At 40.5% G+C, this 19,124-nt stretch overlaps 1 protein-coding gene across 1 annotated transcript in view; it reads right to left on the bottom strand.

Annotated features, from left to right (window-relative positions):
• The window catches only part of EFCAB6 (EF-hand calcium binding domain 6), a 108,555-nt gene that overhangs the window by 48,195 nt on the left and 41,236 nt on the right, over positions 1–19,124 (bottom strand). Inside the window, 5 exon segments of the mRNA XM_050897913.1 lie at positions 107–158; positions 160–219; positions 6,563–6,626; positions 15,508–15,668; positions 18,083–18,253. Of these exon segments, the coding sequence (XP_050753870.1) occupies positions 107–158; positions 160–219; positions 6,563–6,626; positions 15,508–15,668; positions 18,083–18,253 (508 nt within the window).

Below are 19,124 nucleotides of genomic sequence, written 5' to 3'. Positions count from 1 at the left end.
GACTGATCTCTTCCTAATTTCATCAATAGTCTTTCCTCGAAAGAGAAAAGTTCTGGATCTTCCAGGAAAGGTTTGTTTTTCTTTATTGCTGTTAAAATTCCTTTACCTTCCAGTATTGCAACAAAATCCAGATAACTCAACCCTCCCATCCGGTAACCCTAGCTTTTCTGTTAGATTAAATTGACTGTCATCCATTGGCATGCCATGATCTTCCAACACCTGTTAGAAGAGAAATAAAATAAGTTATATAATGGCCTATTTTCTTGCTTAATATGCCATTTTGAATACTAAATATCTGGGTGTTTTATCCTATGGCTCAACTTGAAATTACTCTGAAAATTGATCTCTTTTCCTTACATTTACAGTAAGCCATTTAAATATAGATCTATTCTGTACAACTTCAATTCTATACAGAAAGAGACAGAGAGTAAAATTTGACTATATTTTTGAGACTGACATTTTAAGCAAAAGCATCGAGTGACAGGCTAAGATTAAACTTCACCTGGAAAGTAAAAAGTGCCAGAAGAAAAGACGTTAACTCATTTAGCAGACTGGAGGAAAACTGTCATTTGTAGAATTTGCTGCTACCACTTTTCCCCACAAGCCTGCCTCAACTACCTCCTGGACAAGAAATGCTGCAGAATGGATTCAGGCCCCTGAACCACATACAGCTGCAGCGAGGTGGAAGGCACGATTCCTTCTGCATTGCTGCTCTTCAAAGCAGATTTGGGGATCCATTTTAGGTAATCAATTTTTGCAAGGAACTTTCTGATCTTCCTACATTCCTCCCTGTCATGGTTTAGGCCCAACCGGCAACACAGCACCACACGGCCACTCACTCACTCCTCCCCCCCCCGGTAGGACGGGGAGGGGAAAATACAACGAAAGGCTCCTGAGTCGAGACAAGGACAGGGAGACATCACTCGCCAATTATGGTCACAGGCAAAACAGACTCGACTTGGGGAAAAAGCAATCAATTTAATTTGTTACAATCAAATCAGAGTAGGATAATGAGAAGTAGAACCATATCTTAAAACCTCACCTTCCCCCCACCCCTCCCTTCTTCCTGGGCTCAGCTTTGCTCCTGATTCCTCTACCTCCTCCCCTTCAGCAACACAGGGAGGCAGGAATGGGGGTTGCGGTCAGTTCATAACACGTTGTTTCTGCTGCTCCTTCCTCCTCGCGGGCAGGACTCCTCACACTCTTCCCCTGCTCCAGTGCGGGGTCCCTCCCACTGGTGTCAGCCCTCCACAAGCTTCTCCAACGTGAGTCCTTTCCACGGGCTGCAGTCCTCCATGAACTGCTCCAGCATGGGCTTTCCCACGGAGTCACGGCCTTCTCCGGGCCCAGCCACCTGCTCCGGCATGGGGTCCTCCGCGGGCTGCAGGGGAATCTCTGCTCCACTGTTAACCTCCATGGGCTGCACGGGGACAGCCTGCAGGCGAACCTCTGCTCTGGCACACCTCTGCTCTGGCGCACCTCCTCCCTCTCCTTCACTGACCTCGGTGTCTGCATGGTTGTTTCTCTCACATCCCTCTCCTCTCTCCGCTACAGGTTTTTCAGCAGTCTTTTTCCCCTTCTTAAATATGCTATCCCAGAGGCACTACCACCGTCGCTGACTGGCTTGGCCTTGGCCAGCAGCGGGTCCGACTTGGAGCCGGGGAAGCTTCAGGCAGCTTCTCACAGGAGCCTCCCCTGTAGCCCTTCCCCCACTACCAAAACCCTGCCACACAAACCCAACACACTCCCATGTCCCCTTCTCTTTTTTTTTGCAGACCCTCTACCTCTCTGCATATAAGAGGTGTGGCAGTCTGGAGTGGCGTCAGTCTCCCATTGCGCCCCTCTTAATGTTACCTGGCAGTTGACTGTGGAGGGGTCCCTGGTTTTCTTCTACTTTTCCCACCTCCTGTTTCCCTGAAGAGTTGTAGTGGCAGCCCCTGCTGCTGCTGAGGGCTTTCTCCAAAACTTTTCATTTCCTTCAGCTGCTTTGTAACTCCCAATTTGGGTGTATTTCTTTGTAACTATCCTGCACAGCTCTGTCCTGACTTTCCAAGTGTTCCTACAGTGATTACTCTTGTCATTATAGTTTAGTTAATTGTACAGATAAAAGAAAAAAAATCATTAAATAGCTGAACAGCGTAAGGAGTGTTAAAAAATGAGAATAATTAGCAAATTATCATTCCTTTCTACGAATGTAAAGCTTCTGGATAAGAAGCCACATTTTATGTTCAGTTGAACAAGTATTTACCATCAGATCAAATGCTTAACAGTAGCGATAAGGAAATCTGGCCGCACAAATCCAATCAAAGCTGGAGAGAATCAGTCACAATAGTAATGTTGGTGACTACAGTCTCAACTATTAGCACTTTCATCTAGAGGAAAAAAAGTGATAAAACTCTGCCAAAACTGCATACAAGATTAAGTCATATTAAATTGTACAACTAGGTCATTGTCCTGTGCTGAATGGCCCACAAAAGGCATAGTTTCTAAGTCTGATTTAAAGGAAGAGGATTGATGACAACCTTACAGGGAGGAGATATTGTAATCCTTCACAAAAGTGAAGGCACACATACAAATGGTGGATGTTACCCCAGGACCCCTGACAGAGCTTCAGTTACCATCTTCCTGATTTTGAACTCTATTAAAAATTAGACAAGTCCAAAGGTGGAAAGGCAGGGTCTGTGCCTACTTGGCCAGTTCCTAGGACAGCCAGGCCAGTGAAGCCCGAGGTTCTACATTACTCTTTGGTAAAGGAGGTGGAGTTCGGCATCCCCCTTCACTAACCCACCTCACACCTTGCCTTTGGTACTCCACAGGCAAGCAGCTAAAAGATGTCCTTGTGCTGTAAGCTGTAAAGAAAAACACAGAGAACTGACAGTGTTGATATAACCCTGCAAAGGTTAACTGGTGATTCTATGTCTGCATTTTTGGGTTATTCAGGCATACCAAGATCAATTACCCTTCAGAGGAATGTAAGGGTGCATTCTGCTCACTCCCTTAATGCCACTGTAACATAATGTTATACAAATAAACAGAGCTTATCCGCTTCCCAGTTGGGAAGATAGCTTTTGCCCACTTCTATGGCTTGGCCTGGAGTAACAAATCAGTGAGCTTGCAGGGTCCAAGAACATCACAGTGCAGTGATGCATATACCTGACTGCAGGTATATGATGATTCTTTATCCTTTGTGCATTGCCAAAACTTGAGAAATGCATCATCCATAGTGTAATAAAAGAACAATGAAATCACAAAGACTAACCATTCAATAGCTTCTGGTGCTATACAAATATCTTAAATGTGAGTTGTACATAGACAGCCAATGCAGAAGAAAAAGCAGCAGGTAGAATGAGTTTGTTCTGCCAAACTGACAAAATGCACGTTACTGCATTAGCTGCAGGCAACATATAAGCCTCTTCGGTATCACATTGTAGTGTAAATCGCAGCAACCAAAGCCAATGTCCCAAAGGTATGTGCCACAGATGTCAGATCTGTATGGGAGGAAGGGTTGCAGCTTAACACATTTTTAATAAGTGTATTATTAACAAGAAAATATTAAGAAAAATGGAAAATTTTTTGTGTATTTTGTCCTCCCTCTTTCCCTCCCCTTCATTTCAAAGCAATTTCACTTCCTGCACGCAATTGCAGAAAGATATCCACCTGAGGGTAAGAAGATGTGCAGCTGAATGCAGCTACAGTGTTTGCGAGGGAAGGCTCTATAGTAATAGCCTTCATCCTGTCATATGATGTGGAGCACATACCTCATGAGTCTGTGTTGAGAAGGAGAGAAAGAAAAGCAACAGCTTGTCACCACCTCACAGTCAGTACATTTGGCCCTGCAACAGTAGCTGGTGAAAACATGTATAGTCCATGGTACACGGATGGGAAGATGATGCTTATTACTGAACCAGAGTAAAATCAGATTGGGACAAACTTTCTCAAGGGACTATGCAGGCCATTTTCAAAGGTACAGTTCTGGTTTGGCCCTTGCTGACTCTTACCTTACTTCAGTGCCCGGACAAAGGGCAGAGCACGCATTACTGTCATAACACTATTCGGCAGCAGCTCTTGCTTAAACCTAGGTAGACTAGGGAAATATTACTGCCATCATGTCTCTTTTCCTGCCCAGTCTCAACTTTCAGCAAAGCATTTTGCTTTGAAATGTGGAAAGAAAGAAATGTACAGCTGGGTGCCATCAGCATCACAACTACAATCCCAAATCCATGACCTCAGAAGTCTGTCCAAAGCACAACATGCAGTCAGATAAGCCATCAAGGCTGTGATGGGCCCTGGGAACACCACAGAACACCCTACCTCAAAAAAGACACCTACAAAATTCAATTGGAAGTCTTGGCAAGTCAAAACTATACAATTTCAATACATTCGTATCATTGTGGATCCTCTCAGCACTGAGATGCTGTACCCGAATCAGCTAACCCAGTATTAAAAGCCACCCAACATCAAATAATTCCATTGGAAATTTACAACATGATCAAATCCACTGAATTCAAATAAGAGCTACAGAAAGGTTCTCGTCTCCTGTTGGGGACCAGTCTATGCCCTGAAATGCTACTAGATGTCCAGAGATTTCCCTGACACAATCACTGCAGGCTCCTTTGAAAGTAGAGCAAGCATGAGCAAGGAAGACAGCTGGGGACCCCAGGGGGTGCCCCCTAGTCCTAGCGTAATTACAAGCCACACTGCAGTCCAAGAGTGGTGCAGAGGAAGCTGAGGCTCAGAAATCTGAAAGATGGTATAAAATTAGCTTAGGTCATTCTCCCTGAAGTGTCATGCTGTATCTGTTAAGAATCTTATTCTTCACCTACCTATATCCAGTTCCTACCAGCTACCACTGTGGAGTTGCAAAGAGGGCTTAAGGACTCTGATTTAAGTCTTAGGTGATTCTTTAAGGTATGCCCACTCACTTTGCATAAGAGGTGTGTTGTTGGTTGACATTAGACCTCCGAGTCCCAACTGTGTCTTGCCAGTCCCAATTCATACATGTTCCTTTTGACAACTGGGAGCAGTTGAAGCTTTCAAGGTGTAATGCTGCTACAGGATGACAATTTTATGTCTTTAAAGACAAGTTGAGATTCTTTCTCATACAATAACCTGCATGAGACCTGTTTAGCTCATCAGTAACTGAAACAGTCCTGGAGGATTTCACTCTAGCTGTGTGAGCTGGCACACTGCTAAGACAGTAAGTAACTTTCTGGGAAAAGTACAGGAGAGAGAAAAATAGCTAACATTTCTCCTACCTTCCGCAAGCTAGCTGTGTTAATTTTCCCATGTGATTGCTTGTTGTAGGCAAAAAAGCTAGACAGCTTAATAGTTGCTGCCTCTTGTATCACTCTGTCCTTCAGTCTTTTAATTACTTCATCAACAGTTCTATTCTGGGCCTATTTGTTAGCTTGATCTTCAATCTGCTTGATTCTAAAATTGAAAGATTGTGCATGAAGATAAGTTGCTTCTTTTTTGTAGTTTCAAACATTTGATTCAGCAATAATGAACAAGACTGCTTTAATGACAAACAAGACATAGACATGGAAGAAGCTTCTTTGATGCAAAACAAAATGACAGGTTGATCAAGTTAGAGCACACGTTGATTCCAAGGCCTGTATTGTGCAAACATTTCTTCTGTATAGCTTGCTTTACAGAAAAGAAAAAAAAAACCAAAACCCAAACAAAAATTGACTGATACTGCTCTGAAGTATTTCTTTTGCAAATGGAGATCCTAGACTTCCAAATCACAGGCTTAGTTTCTAATGAGCCCAAGTTTCTACATCAGCTAAGGAGCCACCTTTATCCTTTAATACCTCCTCAGTAACATGAGATGGCTAAGCTAATATGAAAGAAGTTAATGAAAGTCTTTCCATTGATTTTAAAAGGAAAAAATATCTCTTATGATATTTTCTCTCTTCCTGGATCCTAAGTAAATCACTTCCACGCTTTTTCCCTTTGGAGGAATGGCCAGAATACCTTTCTTTCTCGGGTCTTATAAGAAAGTCCATAGATACGGACTATATACTCTTCTTGCTGAAATACCACAACCTTCATCAATAAGCCATTAAAATAAATAACAATTAAATATTTAATAACTTTTAAAGACAGAAAAGAAATTAAAGGGTATGTAATGTGTCCCACTTGTACCTATTTTACATTCGTTATGGATTTACTATAACCCATGAAAAGGAAAGTTAGAACAATTATTTTTGTTAAATTTTAGAGCATGTATTTCCATATAAGCAAAATGTAGAAATATTCAGCAGTCTTATTTTATAGATTTATGAAGTGTGTTTTATAGTATTCCCTAAACCTGAAGATAATCTTAACATTTTAACTCTTATTCTAAAAATATGCTAATGAAAAGAGTTTTACTTTGATCTGAGCAGCACACAGAAGATTAACTCTAAGCCTCCCAAAAGGGATCAAAAGATGACAGTGACTGGTGACTCCCCCCTGAGGATCTCAGATGGACTCATCTGCTGAAGGCACCTGGTCTTCTGAGATATCTGCTATCATCTTGCCTGAATGCAAGAGGTTGCCAAAACATTACCAACTTTACCTGCCCCATCCCACTGACTATTATATTCTTCTGCCTATCAACATAGACCTTGCCATGAATGACCCTGAGAAAATGAAAAAGTAATTACAGGACAGGTGATGAAGGTAAACTCAAATGTTCTTTATACCCTTCCTCCTTATTGAAGTTCAAGACTGAGGCAAAGGCTGGATGTGTCCTGGAAATAAATGAATGGTTACTTGCAGGATGTTATCTAAAAGACCAGCTTCCCTGTCAGGGGCTTATTCACCAAAAGCTCTCTTTATCTGCTAGCTTTATAACCTAGTAGGGAAGCCTTAGACTAGATTGAAGAAAGGAGCTGACATAAAAGCTCACAGGAAAGTATTAACCACAGCCACTTAGATGAGGACCTAAAACTACTTGGTATAGGGTTATACATTACAGGGTCATAGAAGAGACAAAACCAGATAGAATGGATCAAGCATGCTGGTTGTCAGTACATGAATATAAGAAGCGTGGTATAAAGAAGGGGACCTGGAAAACCTTATGGTTCTTGGAAGATCCTGGAATCTTACAGTTCAGGAAATTAAACCTAATTTAGAGTTCTACGGATAAAAACCTATGAGAATATGAATGCTTCAATGGTAGGATGCCTACTATACATCACCAACAGGGAAAACAGAATTTGGATTTGAAGCTCTTGCAGATTTGGAGATTTTTTTCTGAGAAAAATAAAAGAGGCAAAATCATCCAGGGTAAAAGAGCTGGTTGCAATTGGTTGGGTAATGATTACAGCGGAACACAGGTTGTCCAGCAGATCATCAGAATGTGTCAGTGACATCCTGTTGATGCTGCAAAATCTAGTGAAGGGAAAGTCTTTCTAAATTTTATCCTAATTAACACAGAGAAACTGCTTGAAAAGGTGAAATACAGCTTAGGCAGGAATGATGATGGAATGACAGAGTTTATGACACTTGTAAAAGGAAGGCAGGAGAATAGTGAAAAAAAGTAGATTTCTACCTTCTCAAGGAACTAAATTCTCAGGGGAAATGGGTCTAAAGGGAAAATAACTTAAGGAGAGCTGGCAGTGGATCAGTGAAACATGCCATCACAGTATCAGAGAGAAGCATGAATATACATGACCAAAATCTGAAAGGCCACAACACAATGTGAGATTCAATATCAAAAATATCAAGAGTAATGAGAAGTCACTCTATAAATGCTTCAGTAATATAAGAGGGATCAAGAAAATATTTGGCTTTCTATGCAACAGCGAAAGAAAACTACCAACAGATTGCATTAAGTGGATGAAGCACTTAAAGCCTCTTTTTGTATCGGTCTTCGATAAAGAGTCAAATATAAGCAAGCTGCTTGAACAATGAATACTAGTAACAAATAACGAAAGAACATTGTTATATATTCATATTGGTTCTTAAAGAACTGGCTAAAATTGTCTCCCAAATTTATGCAGAAAAGCAAACACACTACCTAGCTTTAAAAAGATGGAAAGAGAAGAACTGGAGAGTTACTGACATATTTCTAAGAAATCTATTCCTGCTTTCAGGCAGTAATTACAGAGTCACAAAGAGTTCAAAGCCTGTTAAGAGACACAAGAGCCACTAGGGATCCTTGAGATCTACCCTGATTTCAGGCAAGCTTATATTTTAAATTATACTCCCCTCCAACCAGCACCACTTTTACCTTGGTTTCCTAGGGAAATAAGAACAATGCAATCAGCCTTTTCATTCACATCTGTCAGCCTTTCCCCCAAATTTGGACTCCATCTACCATTTTCAGTCAAACTTGAGAGGGGTAGGGGTCTTCAGATACAGTGGTTACAAGTTTTGTGAAATTGGCAGTCATGAAAAGGAGAGAGACTCTTCATTCTCCTAGTTGGGAAGGCAGGGGCATTATCTTTTTCATTTGTTAGCAGCTAGCCAAGCAATCAGCATATGTGCTTCTCAGGGCTAGCCACGTGCTGTCTCTTGCCCAGCTGCCAGCTTGAAGTACTCAGTGAGAAGTATGTCCTTTTTCTACCTTCAAGTATAAGCCACAAGTACATTTACCAACTGTGTGAGACACCAAACCCTACTCCCTGCACATCACTGGGGCTGGGTCTCAAAGTTCTTCATTCAGGCGTGACAAACCTAACCTAACCGTCTACTCTAACACGTCAGTTCTGGGTGCCAGAATGCTTGCTGAACGTATGGATAAAGCTCCAGATGGTGGCTCAGCAGAAGTTAGGGACAGAGATATTTATTAGTGAGGCCACTGATTTATCTTGAGTTTAGCGTACTGTGTCCTATCGACAGAACTGTATTCCATGTTGGTGAGTCATCTGCACTTTTTTTATCTTGCCAGCTGTCTGCTTTGACAGTCTATCGGTAGAAATGGCATTGGACCTCAGTAAAAATAACCTTGGGGAATCTCTGAAAGATCTGTTCTTATCAATACAAAAAGAAAGCTCTTTTGACCTCAAGAACAGCAGGGACAAACTCAGCTTGCAGAAAACAAACAGGTTGATATCTTGATTGAAGTACACCTCATATTCTGCTTTGGGGACAATCTTGGAATGCATCTGTAGGAACACTCTGTTCCCAAAAAACATTACATAGAAGGAGCTAACCATAAGGTCTTAGATGTTTCCCAGTGTCTCATAAAAGCAAATTTGGAAAAAATTTCAGAGACAGAGGCAGTCTGCTAAAAGTCCTGAGGATTAAGATAAAGGCCATTGTGGAACAGGATCTTTCACAGGTAGGGACACCTTAACCATCCCAACCTGTTACAGACCTTACAGGCAGAAAGATGTGGAAATATCAAGATTCCACCCGTTGCAGACCATTGGTTCAAAATCACCACTTCGGTAAGAAAGAGGCCAGGCTTGCGTTCCTAGAGACTTCAGGTAATATTTCTTTTCCATTACTGGTCACAAATTCCCGCTAAAGAGAGCAGCAGACATAGTTTGGCAAATGAGAGCCACACAGCACCCATTATATAACAAGGAAAGAAGTAACGTTAAGATTCATAAGGATACTGAAATTTCATTTTAGCAGTTTCAGGAGGAGGGACAGAAGCCTTGAACTCCAGGCTAGGAGTCTTAGAAGCTGTTGGTACCAGAATTGACTTGGCCACCACCGTACATCACTGGGGCAAGAGGAACTGAAGGGAAGATGTAAACGACTGCTTATACTTACAGACGGAGCAACTCATCTGACATAGCTCCAAGACACTGACCAATTCAGGAACTGAACATCCAAAGGTTCTGTTTTAAACTTGTCAGAATGCCTAAACCAACAGTTCTGGTCAACGTCATAAATAAAAGGTCAGACTTGGTATGTTTGCTGCATGGTCCCAGCTTTCTGTGCAAGGGATTGACTCACTCCTGTGCTGGCCTGACATAGTAAAATGACTCAAGCCATGTGCCTGAGAACTTGTCTCACATGAGCGGCTGGCAGGTAGTCAGGTAACACTTCCAAACAGTTGACATGCGCCCAATAGCTAGTGACTGACCGCACTGTATAAAGCAATTCAAAGGCCTCATAGCCAGCAGTCACCTTGGCAAGAAGCTAAAGGAGATTGTGGTCTTTTTAAAAATATCCCAGAAGGCTTGTATCATCCCAAGACCTCATTAGGAGAGACAGAAGGATGTCCCAGTGCCTGAGAGGCCTTCAGAAGACGGATAGCATGCTCCTCCTCTGCTTTGCCTTTCTACAGCAGAGCTTGGCAAAGAGTGGTAAGTGAATTCTGGTGAGTGCAAGCTGTCCTTCGGCAGGGTCCTTCAGCAGGCATTTGAATCCTTGTATTGCCGATTCAAATGCCAAATATCCACTGCTGATTTCTCTATGTTCATGACAGAAACATGAAGGTCCTGGTGGGCCTACAAAACATTTTGTGAGAGCATTGCTGAAGGTTGCACGAAGAGTGGCGCTGAAATTGGTATTCAGGGTCAGAGCTCAGAGGCCATTGTTTATACCTATGTTTGGTGTCCCTGCAACATTTGGCCTCCTTTGAAAAGCGTGTGGAGATCCTGTGGCAAGGCTCTGAGACAACAGGACAGAAACAACAGAAATGGGCTTTTTGAGCCATAGGAATAAGCTGCCAGTTCTGATGTGGGAATGCACAGACAAGGCAATCCCTAGGGCTGCTCTGAAGGGGATTCAGATGGGGACTTAAGAAACACGAAAAGGTCAGATGGTTGAAGAGGAAACAAAGAAGTCTGAGGAGAATCTGGGGCAAGACAGGGCATACTGCTGTCTTGAGAGCTGTTGACAGAAATGTGAGCTTTGCATAGGGCATTCTGTTTTATGGAATACCAGCCTAAAAATGAGAGAAGACGGGCAGTGAGCATGGCTCCATAGACATATTAGAGTAAAGCATTATCTGGGTTCAAGTGAAAGGAAATACATTTGTCCCGGGTCTGTCCATACACGTAGATTATCATGCAAATATAAGAAAAAAAAATATTTTTAAGAGAAGCTCATCCCATTACAAGGGAAAGTTTGTTGTTTCTTCCCCAGGTTATGCAGGCATTTACGTATATTCAAAAGTTAAAAGTGAGGAGAATCAATAGGTCACACATCTTTGTAACCCGGATGCCAATATCAATGATGCTGGTTCAATTGGAGGCTGTAGCTATGGCCTGCAGTAGTCACAGACATCAGATGTGCCAGAGTTCCTGATCCTCTGAGAATGTTCAAATCCAATTCCTGAATAATGAGCCACACTGATTCTACAGAGGATCACAAGCTTACTCTTCAGACGTTATCTAGAGGGCAAAACCCCAATTTTTGAATGATGCAGTGAGATATAATCCTTGTGGACCTTGTAAAGTGAGCTCAACCATTTTTACCTGAATCCTAGACTCTTTGATGAATGATCCATGTGTGTTTGCTATCCTGATGCAATGCTTTGAGAGTTGTACAATTTTGAATATATCTCTGCGAAATGAGAGATCAACCCAGGACAGTACTTACCATTAGAAAAACAGCATGTATCCTCAGTGTATCTGAAAGTCTCCTTTCTATACATATTTTTTCTTTACATTAAATAGAAAATTGTCCGTAATAACAGTACCTTTTTGAAAGCTGTTTGCCTTTTTCTTCTCTTTGTTGTTTTTCCTTTGATATATGTGAGCTGATACCATTTAAGACACCAGAAAGAACAGCAACTTTTAAGTTATCCAAAAGCATCTTGTAAAAGATTCCATCAGAAGAGTTATCCTTGTATATATAGCATAACCTGGATAAAATAAGAATTTAAAATAATTTGGGAGGTTGAGAACAATGCATAATACAAATGTCTTAAGGCAAAGATGATCAAAGTAACACATTTCCTTTCCATGTACAGTTAAGGGCATTATTCAGAAGGCTATCCTTAGGGACTGGAAACTAGCCTTCCCAGGCTCCTTCTGTAGCCTACAGAGAAAGCAGGAACCTAACTTAAACACTGTATCATTACCTGGAAGAGCTCCATTGACTCTAGAAGGAGCCTGAGGATGCAAGCCTCCCCTATCTACAGTTACCCTTCATGAGTACCCTGCGTACTTAACGATTGAATTATATGGTGGACACTTGGAAGAAACTTGGCTCACCCGACACTGACCTGTCAAATTCAGCTGCATTGGTGGAAGAGGGAGCTAAGATCACAGCCACTGCACAACTAAATCTGTCAGAAATCATGAAGGAAAGCCCTTGTTTACCTTAACTTGCTGCCTGGCATATGAATATAAAATGAAATCACTGGCAGCCTAAGTTAATACTCCTGAATGTGAACCTTAGCAGCCCAGGAGCAGACACACTGTTTGTTCAGCCCCTCTGTTATTCTGAGGGTAACTTCCAGTGAAGAGGTCGAGTTGGTAGTTCCCTGGGCCTGTTAAACTACCCTCTTAAATCACTGCCATATAAATTAGCAGAGCTCATGAATCAGAGCCCTTGTCATCACTGTGTTGCTGCTTCACTGAGCTGTTCAACCTTCCAGGATTTCATTCATGTTCATAAAGCTTTGGGGCATTCCTGGGTGAAAGCAGAAGGCTCCTGTCCTTGTGCTGGGACGCATGGCACTCTCTGCACTCCACTTATCCCAAGTGCCCGTTCTATTTAGAATGACACTAAAAAAATACCTGTGGTAAAAAACACTTGTAACTTAACATATCAAGTGCCTCAATGCCTTCCTTCTGAAAAAAAAAGAAAAAAGAAATCAAAGCTTTCATTCCTTTTGAGAAATCTAATGCACACCATATACACTGCAGGAGAGAAAGTGTCAGGGGGGTGAGAGGGAGGGGAAAGAGTCTCCATTTTCTAGTATTTGTGAAGCCCTGCTCAGCTAAAACAAGTGTAGCCTTCACACAGAAAATGGCTGTGAACACTACAGAGCAACATCTGCTTTGTGAGTGTAATCCATAAAAGGCTTCCAAATGCCCTTAAAAATTGTTCCCTCTTTTTCCCAGTCTGAATGTCATCTCACAGGAAGCCATCTGGGACAAGCATGCCAGCTATTCTGCTGCAGCGATAGCAGTATTGTCCTCAAGTGCCTCAGGATGAGTCACATCAATGCAAAAGTCCAATTATAGTAGAAGCCCCCCAAAGCAGAAGTATCATTTCAAATAAATAAGACTGATGTAGCTGAACCACTGGAATTCAGAATGTAATTCAGTCACTTCATCACCTTTTACTCAAAAACCCTGCATCCCTTAAAGCGCCCATGCTAAATCCTCAATCTGGTTATGACATTCCCAGCACAGATGTGACAGTCTTAAGCCCAGTGTGTTTGCATTTAGAGGAGTCAATTACTTTTTTTTTTTGCTTATTATTTTAAAATACAGCCTTTTTAAAGCTGGCATTTCTTACCACTTTAGAGCAGCGAATGAACAGTGCCATCCACTGTTTCTCTGCATAATCCACAACATTTTCCTACGATAGTCTTAAATAAGATTTAACATAAAAATTAATGCCACATTTGAAACAAAGAAATACAGATTGGTAAAAAGATGCGAGTCAAAACATATTTTTAAGGAGTCAGGCTAAATCATAGAATGACAACTCTAAAAGTAGATTACAACAAAGGAGATTTTTCAGAATATCTCCTCACCTGTGGATAAGCCATTCTAACTTAATTAGCTATATTGTTACTCATTTATCCTAAAACCAAATACTTCTCCAACAAGGAGGCCGTCTATTGCATTGTTGAGTATAAATTCTCTCTTCATCTTATTATAAGAATTACATTTCTTCTCCAGTGTGGTCATCAGCTCTCCAGAACATGACCCTGATGAATGATACTGCTAAGAACAAGTGCCTTTAGAAATGTTTACTACAGAAGAATTAATAATATGGTGTGAATTAGACCCTGTTTTCATGGACTGAACATGGCCAATGCAAGACTATATGTCCCTGAACGTCTTTGATAATGGAATCCAAACCTTATCTTTTAGACGTATATTTTAGATGCTATTACTATAAAAAGATTCCAAACTCATCCCATCTGTGGTGTTGTACATCTCGCTTTGCTAAACACAGATACCTGCACTTTTCAACAATGCCACAGTTCAATAATGCAAATACACAAATGTGCTCAATGTTCACCGTAAGAGAAATCCTAAGAGTATTATACCCACTTCTTCCTGTGCTTTGCTAGAACACAACCTCAGCATTCAGCATTTCGCTAGACTGATCTCACAAGGCTTATCTTGCATCCTTTTAAAACAAAAGCAAAACAGCCATTGACCACAATGATGAATGAATTAAACTTTAACAGTTTGCCTCTCATTGCTTTACTCTATATTATTTTCTTATAGGGAATGTTTAGAATTTCAAGTAAAGACCACTTTCCAATTCAAAGTGGCTGTAATTCCTGACTTTTCTTATAGTACAGATCTCTCATTGACACAAATAATGGTAGAAACATTATTTAGAAAATTGTATAACTCCTGAGTCCCAGGTAATTCAAAGGATAATTACTTGTTCATGATCAATGACCACTGATTATATACCACAAAACACAGAGCTATAAAACTGACAGATGAAGAAAGCATATAGTTATAACACACTGTGCTGGGAACATGACTTTTATGAACCCAATGCACAGCACCCAAAGTTTTCTATAAGACATTTATAGAAAGGAAAATGCATACAGTAGAATTGGTTTTACTGATCATGCTCATGCTCATTCATATTTCAGGATCAAAGATTATTTTCCAAAAGCCATTTCCTATTGATGCTGTTGTGTTTGCTCCTCACACACAATGATCAGCAGGACACTGGGTTGTAAGGGTCAGACTGGAACTGATTTCTTTGATTTTTCTATTATGTTTTCAAAGGTAGGAAAGAATTCCACATCTTTCTGAAAGTCACTGGCTGTAAGCAGAGAAAACTAGAGCTCCTGAGAGAGTAGATTAGAGCCGATTATAACCTGACTGAAATGTTATTGCAATAAAATGCCTAATACAATTCCCTCTTCTTTGGACATAGATATTTTGACCCCATGCTCCCCATGCTTGTAGCTCTTTTGACACCCACTTTGGGGATCCTGCTCGTATTGAAAATGAGATTTCTTGTTGACAATATTAAATGTCAATTCCTTGTTCTTTGCAACAATAGTCTACTGAGGAAAGACATAACATTAATTTAATTAATTTTGTATTACATTGTGTTTGGAAATACTAAATAATGTTTGATAACATCTTGGATCTCCAGCACATCGGTTGCTCCTTTGTAGAAAAGGCTTGTGTCACCTTTGAAATGCTGAAATAATGTCAAAGTCACAGAAGTTTCCAACATGGAATTGTTAAGAAAATAAACAAGGGATTTACAAGCGCATCACATGAGGAATGGGGCATCTCTTCCACCAACCTTTTCTTTTCTATATGCTTAAGGCAAACCAAAATACTTAGTGCCTCCAGCTATAGCTGTCATATTAAAAGACAGGAAGAAAGATATGGTAAGAAAAGAAATTACATTAAATCTGTTACAACTCACACATCATCAACTTACTTCATAAGTTGTTGATATGACAAAGAGGGACAACATAGCTGTAGGACTTCTCTTAGATGACTTCTGTTAACAGTGCCAGTACACTTAGGATCATAGGACTGCAAAGCCTTACGAAAATCTTTCCAATTTTCTGTAAATTTATCTGAAAGGATCTCCTCCACCTAACAATTGAATGAATTAATAATGCAGGAAAGAAAAAAAAAGCACCCCTGAGGTTAAACTATGATAGCGTTACCACATGAAAAATGTACTACAATGACAAATCTAATGGTGGAAGACCAACACTTACTGAAAATGAACCATGCTATCACTTACAGTATTACAAGCTAGAACAAGGAGAGCAGGCTTCTTTATTTGTTTTTTTCCATTAAGCTATTCGTGAACCATCCATTTAAAACAAAGCTATGTTCAACTAAAACAATTTTACTGTACTAATTTCAAAGCATGATGCAACATTAGGCCCAAAATTTACCCTTGAAAATATTTGTTCTGAAAACTGACTGAAAAGTGACTGCAAGAAAATGTATACCTCACTTTATAGATCTGCTTCTTTAAGTGACTGAAGAGGCAGGTCTGCTGACTGATAACAACGCAGAGCTTTTACTGTTGTTTCTCCCCTCTGTCTTGTAAAACAAAATCCACTAGGACTGAATGAATTGCAAGTGGCACTCAACTTACTCAGGGCATAATTTGAAGACAATGGGCTTGCACAGGGGAAAATAATGACAAAATCTGGCTTACTGAACCTGTTTTAGGATCTGTTTGTAGCACTGGCAGTTAGAATAGAAGTGTTTTTCACTTGTAAATTGAGTACATTAAAACCAGAAGGTTCTGAGAAGAAACAAACACAAGATCACATTTTGACAGAAAATCTCAGCATAATTGCAGATCTGACCAAGCACTGTACTATGCAAAATTTCAGGTGAAAGGAAGGAGGCGGACATGCCCCTTGGGTTGTCTTAGCTGGCTGAGGGCCTAGATTGGCTCCAGGTCCTGGTTCTGCCCATTGCTGCTTTTAAGATTCCTCTGACCAAATAATTTCTAAGAAATGATAAAAATGAAGAGATTTCTTGAAAAAGTCGTCCTTTTTCATTTGTACAACCTGTAATCTGTCTTTTCTACAGGATGAGCCACACTGGTGGAGCTGGCATCACCACTCAGGACAAAACTAAAGGATTCCCAGACACTCAGGCTTCCTTGCAGCTGCTTTTCATCAAGATCTGGGTACAAACCCAGCCACAGAGTCCAGAACAGACCTACTCCTCAGGGTAGAATCACTGTCAAAGTGTGAAACCACAGCCGCGAGGGTCATGTGTGGCTACTGTGTCATCCCTGGTGGTATTTCATCCCAAGGTGACAATGGTCTGTGACGTTTAACATTTCCTTTACCTGCCTTCCCTCATGCTAGCATTAACTTCATTTGGGATGCTTATTTTAAATGACGAAAATAGCTAGTTATCTGTGTACACCTCTAATTTGAGTCTAACCAGCCTAATTTGTAAATCCCACTTAGTGTGCACATCAGTTGCGCTTGTAGGCACTGTCAGCATTTGCATTTTCCCCAGCATGCTAATTTTACAGCTACTAAAGTTTGCCCCAGAATTTCAGCCAGACCATTATTCTACTCAAAACCAGCTGGAAGGGACTTGAGCTGCTGCATCAAATGTTGCTATTGTTGGAGCCATCAGAGTGGAAAGCAGCCTGTTTCAGCTCCTAACATCAAAGCATTTCAAAGCAATGCACACCATTCAGGGCTGTTCAATGGGACCTTCTTTTTGTTCATCTAGTATCTCTCTTGACACTACTGTGCTCCTTTGATATCTCTCAAAAACACTATCCAGACTACCTAAGACAAAGCTAAATATGGAGTTAGTCAGTTGACATACTAACGCAAACCTAAAAGAGAGTTGATATTGAAAATTGTAAACAGCTTCTTAACATTAGGAAGTAGATTTGCAAACTGCAGCTTAGATTATTTCTTAGAATAATTCGGTAAGCAAAAAAGTATTGACTTATTTCTGTCAAAGGAAACGGACATACTGGACAGAAGTATTGACTGTGGGTTTCAGCATATAACCTCTCTGTACCTTTGGTGAATGGTTCTAAAGGAAAACACTGTAAGACGACTGCAAATTCAGAAGGTGTCAAAGCTGTATCCAGGAAAATATGCAACGTCTGTGTAGTATATAGCATATATTTTGAACCAATGTATATTGTAAAGAATAACAGATAAAACAGGAAACAGCAAAATATCAGCAAAACAGATCTGACAACCGAAAGCTAAGAAGTACTACCACTGTTCCTCCTCTGCTGTACACACATGCATGAGCTAGTGATTCTGCTGCAGTTTTCAAAAACCTCCAGTAACCATGAGATTGCTTTCCAATTGATGCTTCAGAAAAAAAGAGTCTAGAAGTGCTGATTATGATTATTCCATTGCTGGAATGAATGTGAACGTACTAACTTAGATAAAAACTACATGCCGAGCATAATATTTTACCAAAACACAATCCAGCATTTTGCCACAGCCATTATAAAAGAGGTTATGATTAGAGAATTAGAAGTAAACACTTACTACTGATTCTTTTTCTTCAAACAAGTCTAAAAATTCGTGGTAGTCAAGGTATCCAGTCTGTTCTGGATCAATTATCTCAATTAACTCCTGGAAGTCTTTATCTTTCATTTGAAATACCAAGTTACATAAAACATGACGAAGGTCACTTCTTGTGATCTTTCCATGTCGTTTCTAAGACAAAAAAAAGAAAGCACATGTAAAAAAGAAGGAACATTTACTAAAGCAATGCTGATTCCAACATGCCATTCTAAACTGCTAGATCATCCTGACCTACAATAACTGAGAGCTTTGTAGCTGTTTCAATAGTCAATAGTGTACACTAAATCTAGTACTTTTACTCCAGTTCCCAGTGAACATACAACTGCAATATTTACTGGATGGAAGACTAAAGCTATGGGAATGAAACTACAATGACCTTTCCATTACCTTGGGATAGATTATTTAGTTTGCTGGTAAACTGTGCCACAAGTGAATGGATATGTACGCTTGCTTTGCACACGCCAGCTCACATTTAGGTCAGTTTATCAGCTGCATTTCATTCCTTACCTGGTCTGGAATCAATGTTCACACAAAGTTGTGTCTGACTGAATAGTTGCTGGATCTGAGTGAACTTGACTCAGTTGAGTCAAGTTGAGTCTAAGTTGCTGTTATCATGTACCCCAACCATTGCCTTAAGTCCATCAAAAGTCCATCAAGTGATGTCTCTTGTTAGATCCTAATACAGCTCTCAGCATATTCATAGACAGCACATGAGCCTACATTTATCAGTGCTCACTCATCTGTGGCAGGATTTTCTTCATGATTAGCTTCAGAACAACAAGCAAAAACTCAACTAAACATTTTATGTTTGAGCACAGCTTTTTCTAGGGCTGCAGTTTTCAGATGTGGTCCATGGCCATGACGGTCCCTAAGGCTAGAATAAATGCTGTACAAACACTTGGGTCATTACAGAGATTTCAGTTAAAGATGCAATTATAAGTACATGGTAAGCCTTGAGAAAGTCTGCCTGTTGACAGTGGTGTGTTAATCCAAAACATTTGAG

This window comes from Gymnogyps californianus, chromosome 1 (assembly GCF_018139145.2).
Source record: "Gymnogyps californianus isolate 813 chromosome 1, ASM1813914v2, whole genome shotgun sequence".
Lineage (NCBI taxonomy): Eukaryota > Metazoa > Chordata > Aves > Accipitriformes > Cathartidae > Gymnogyps > Gymnogyps californianus.
Note: the sequence above shows the minus strand (reverse complement) of the source record. Positions and strands in the feature narration are given on the sequence as shown.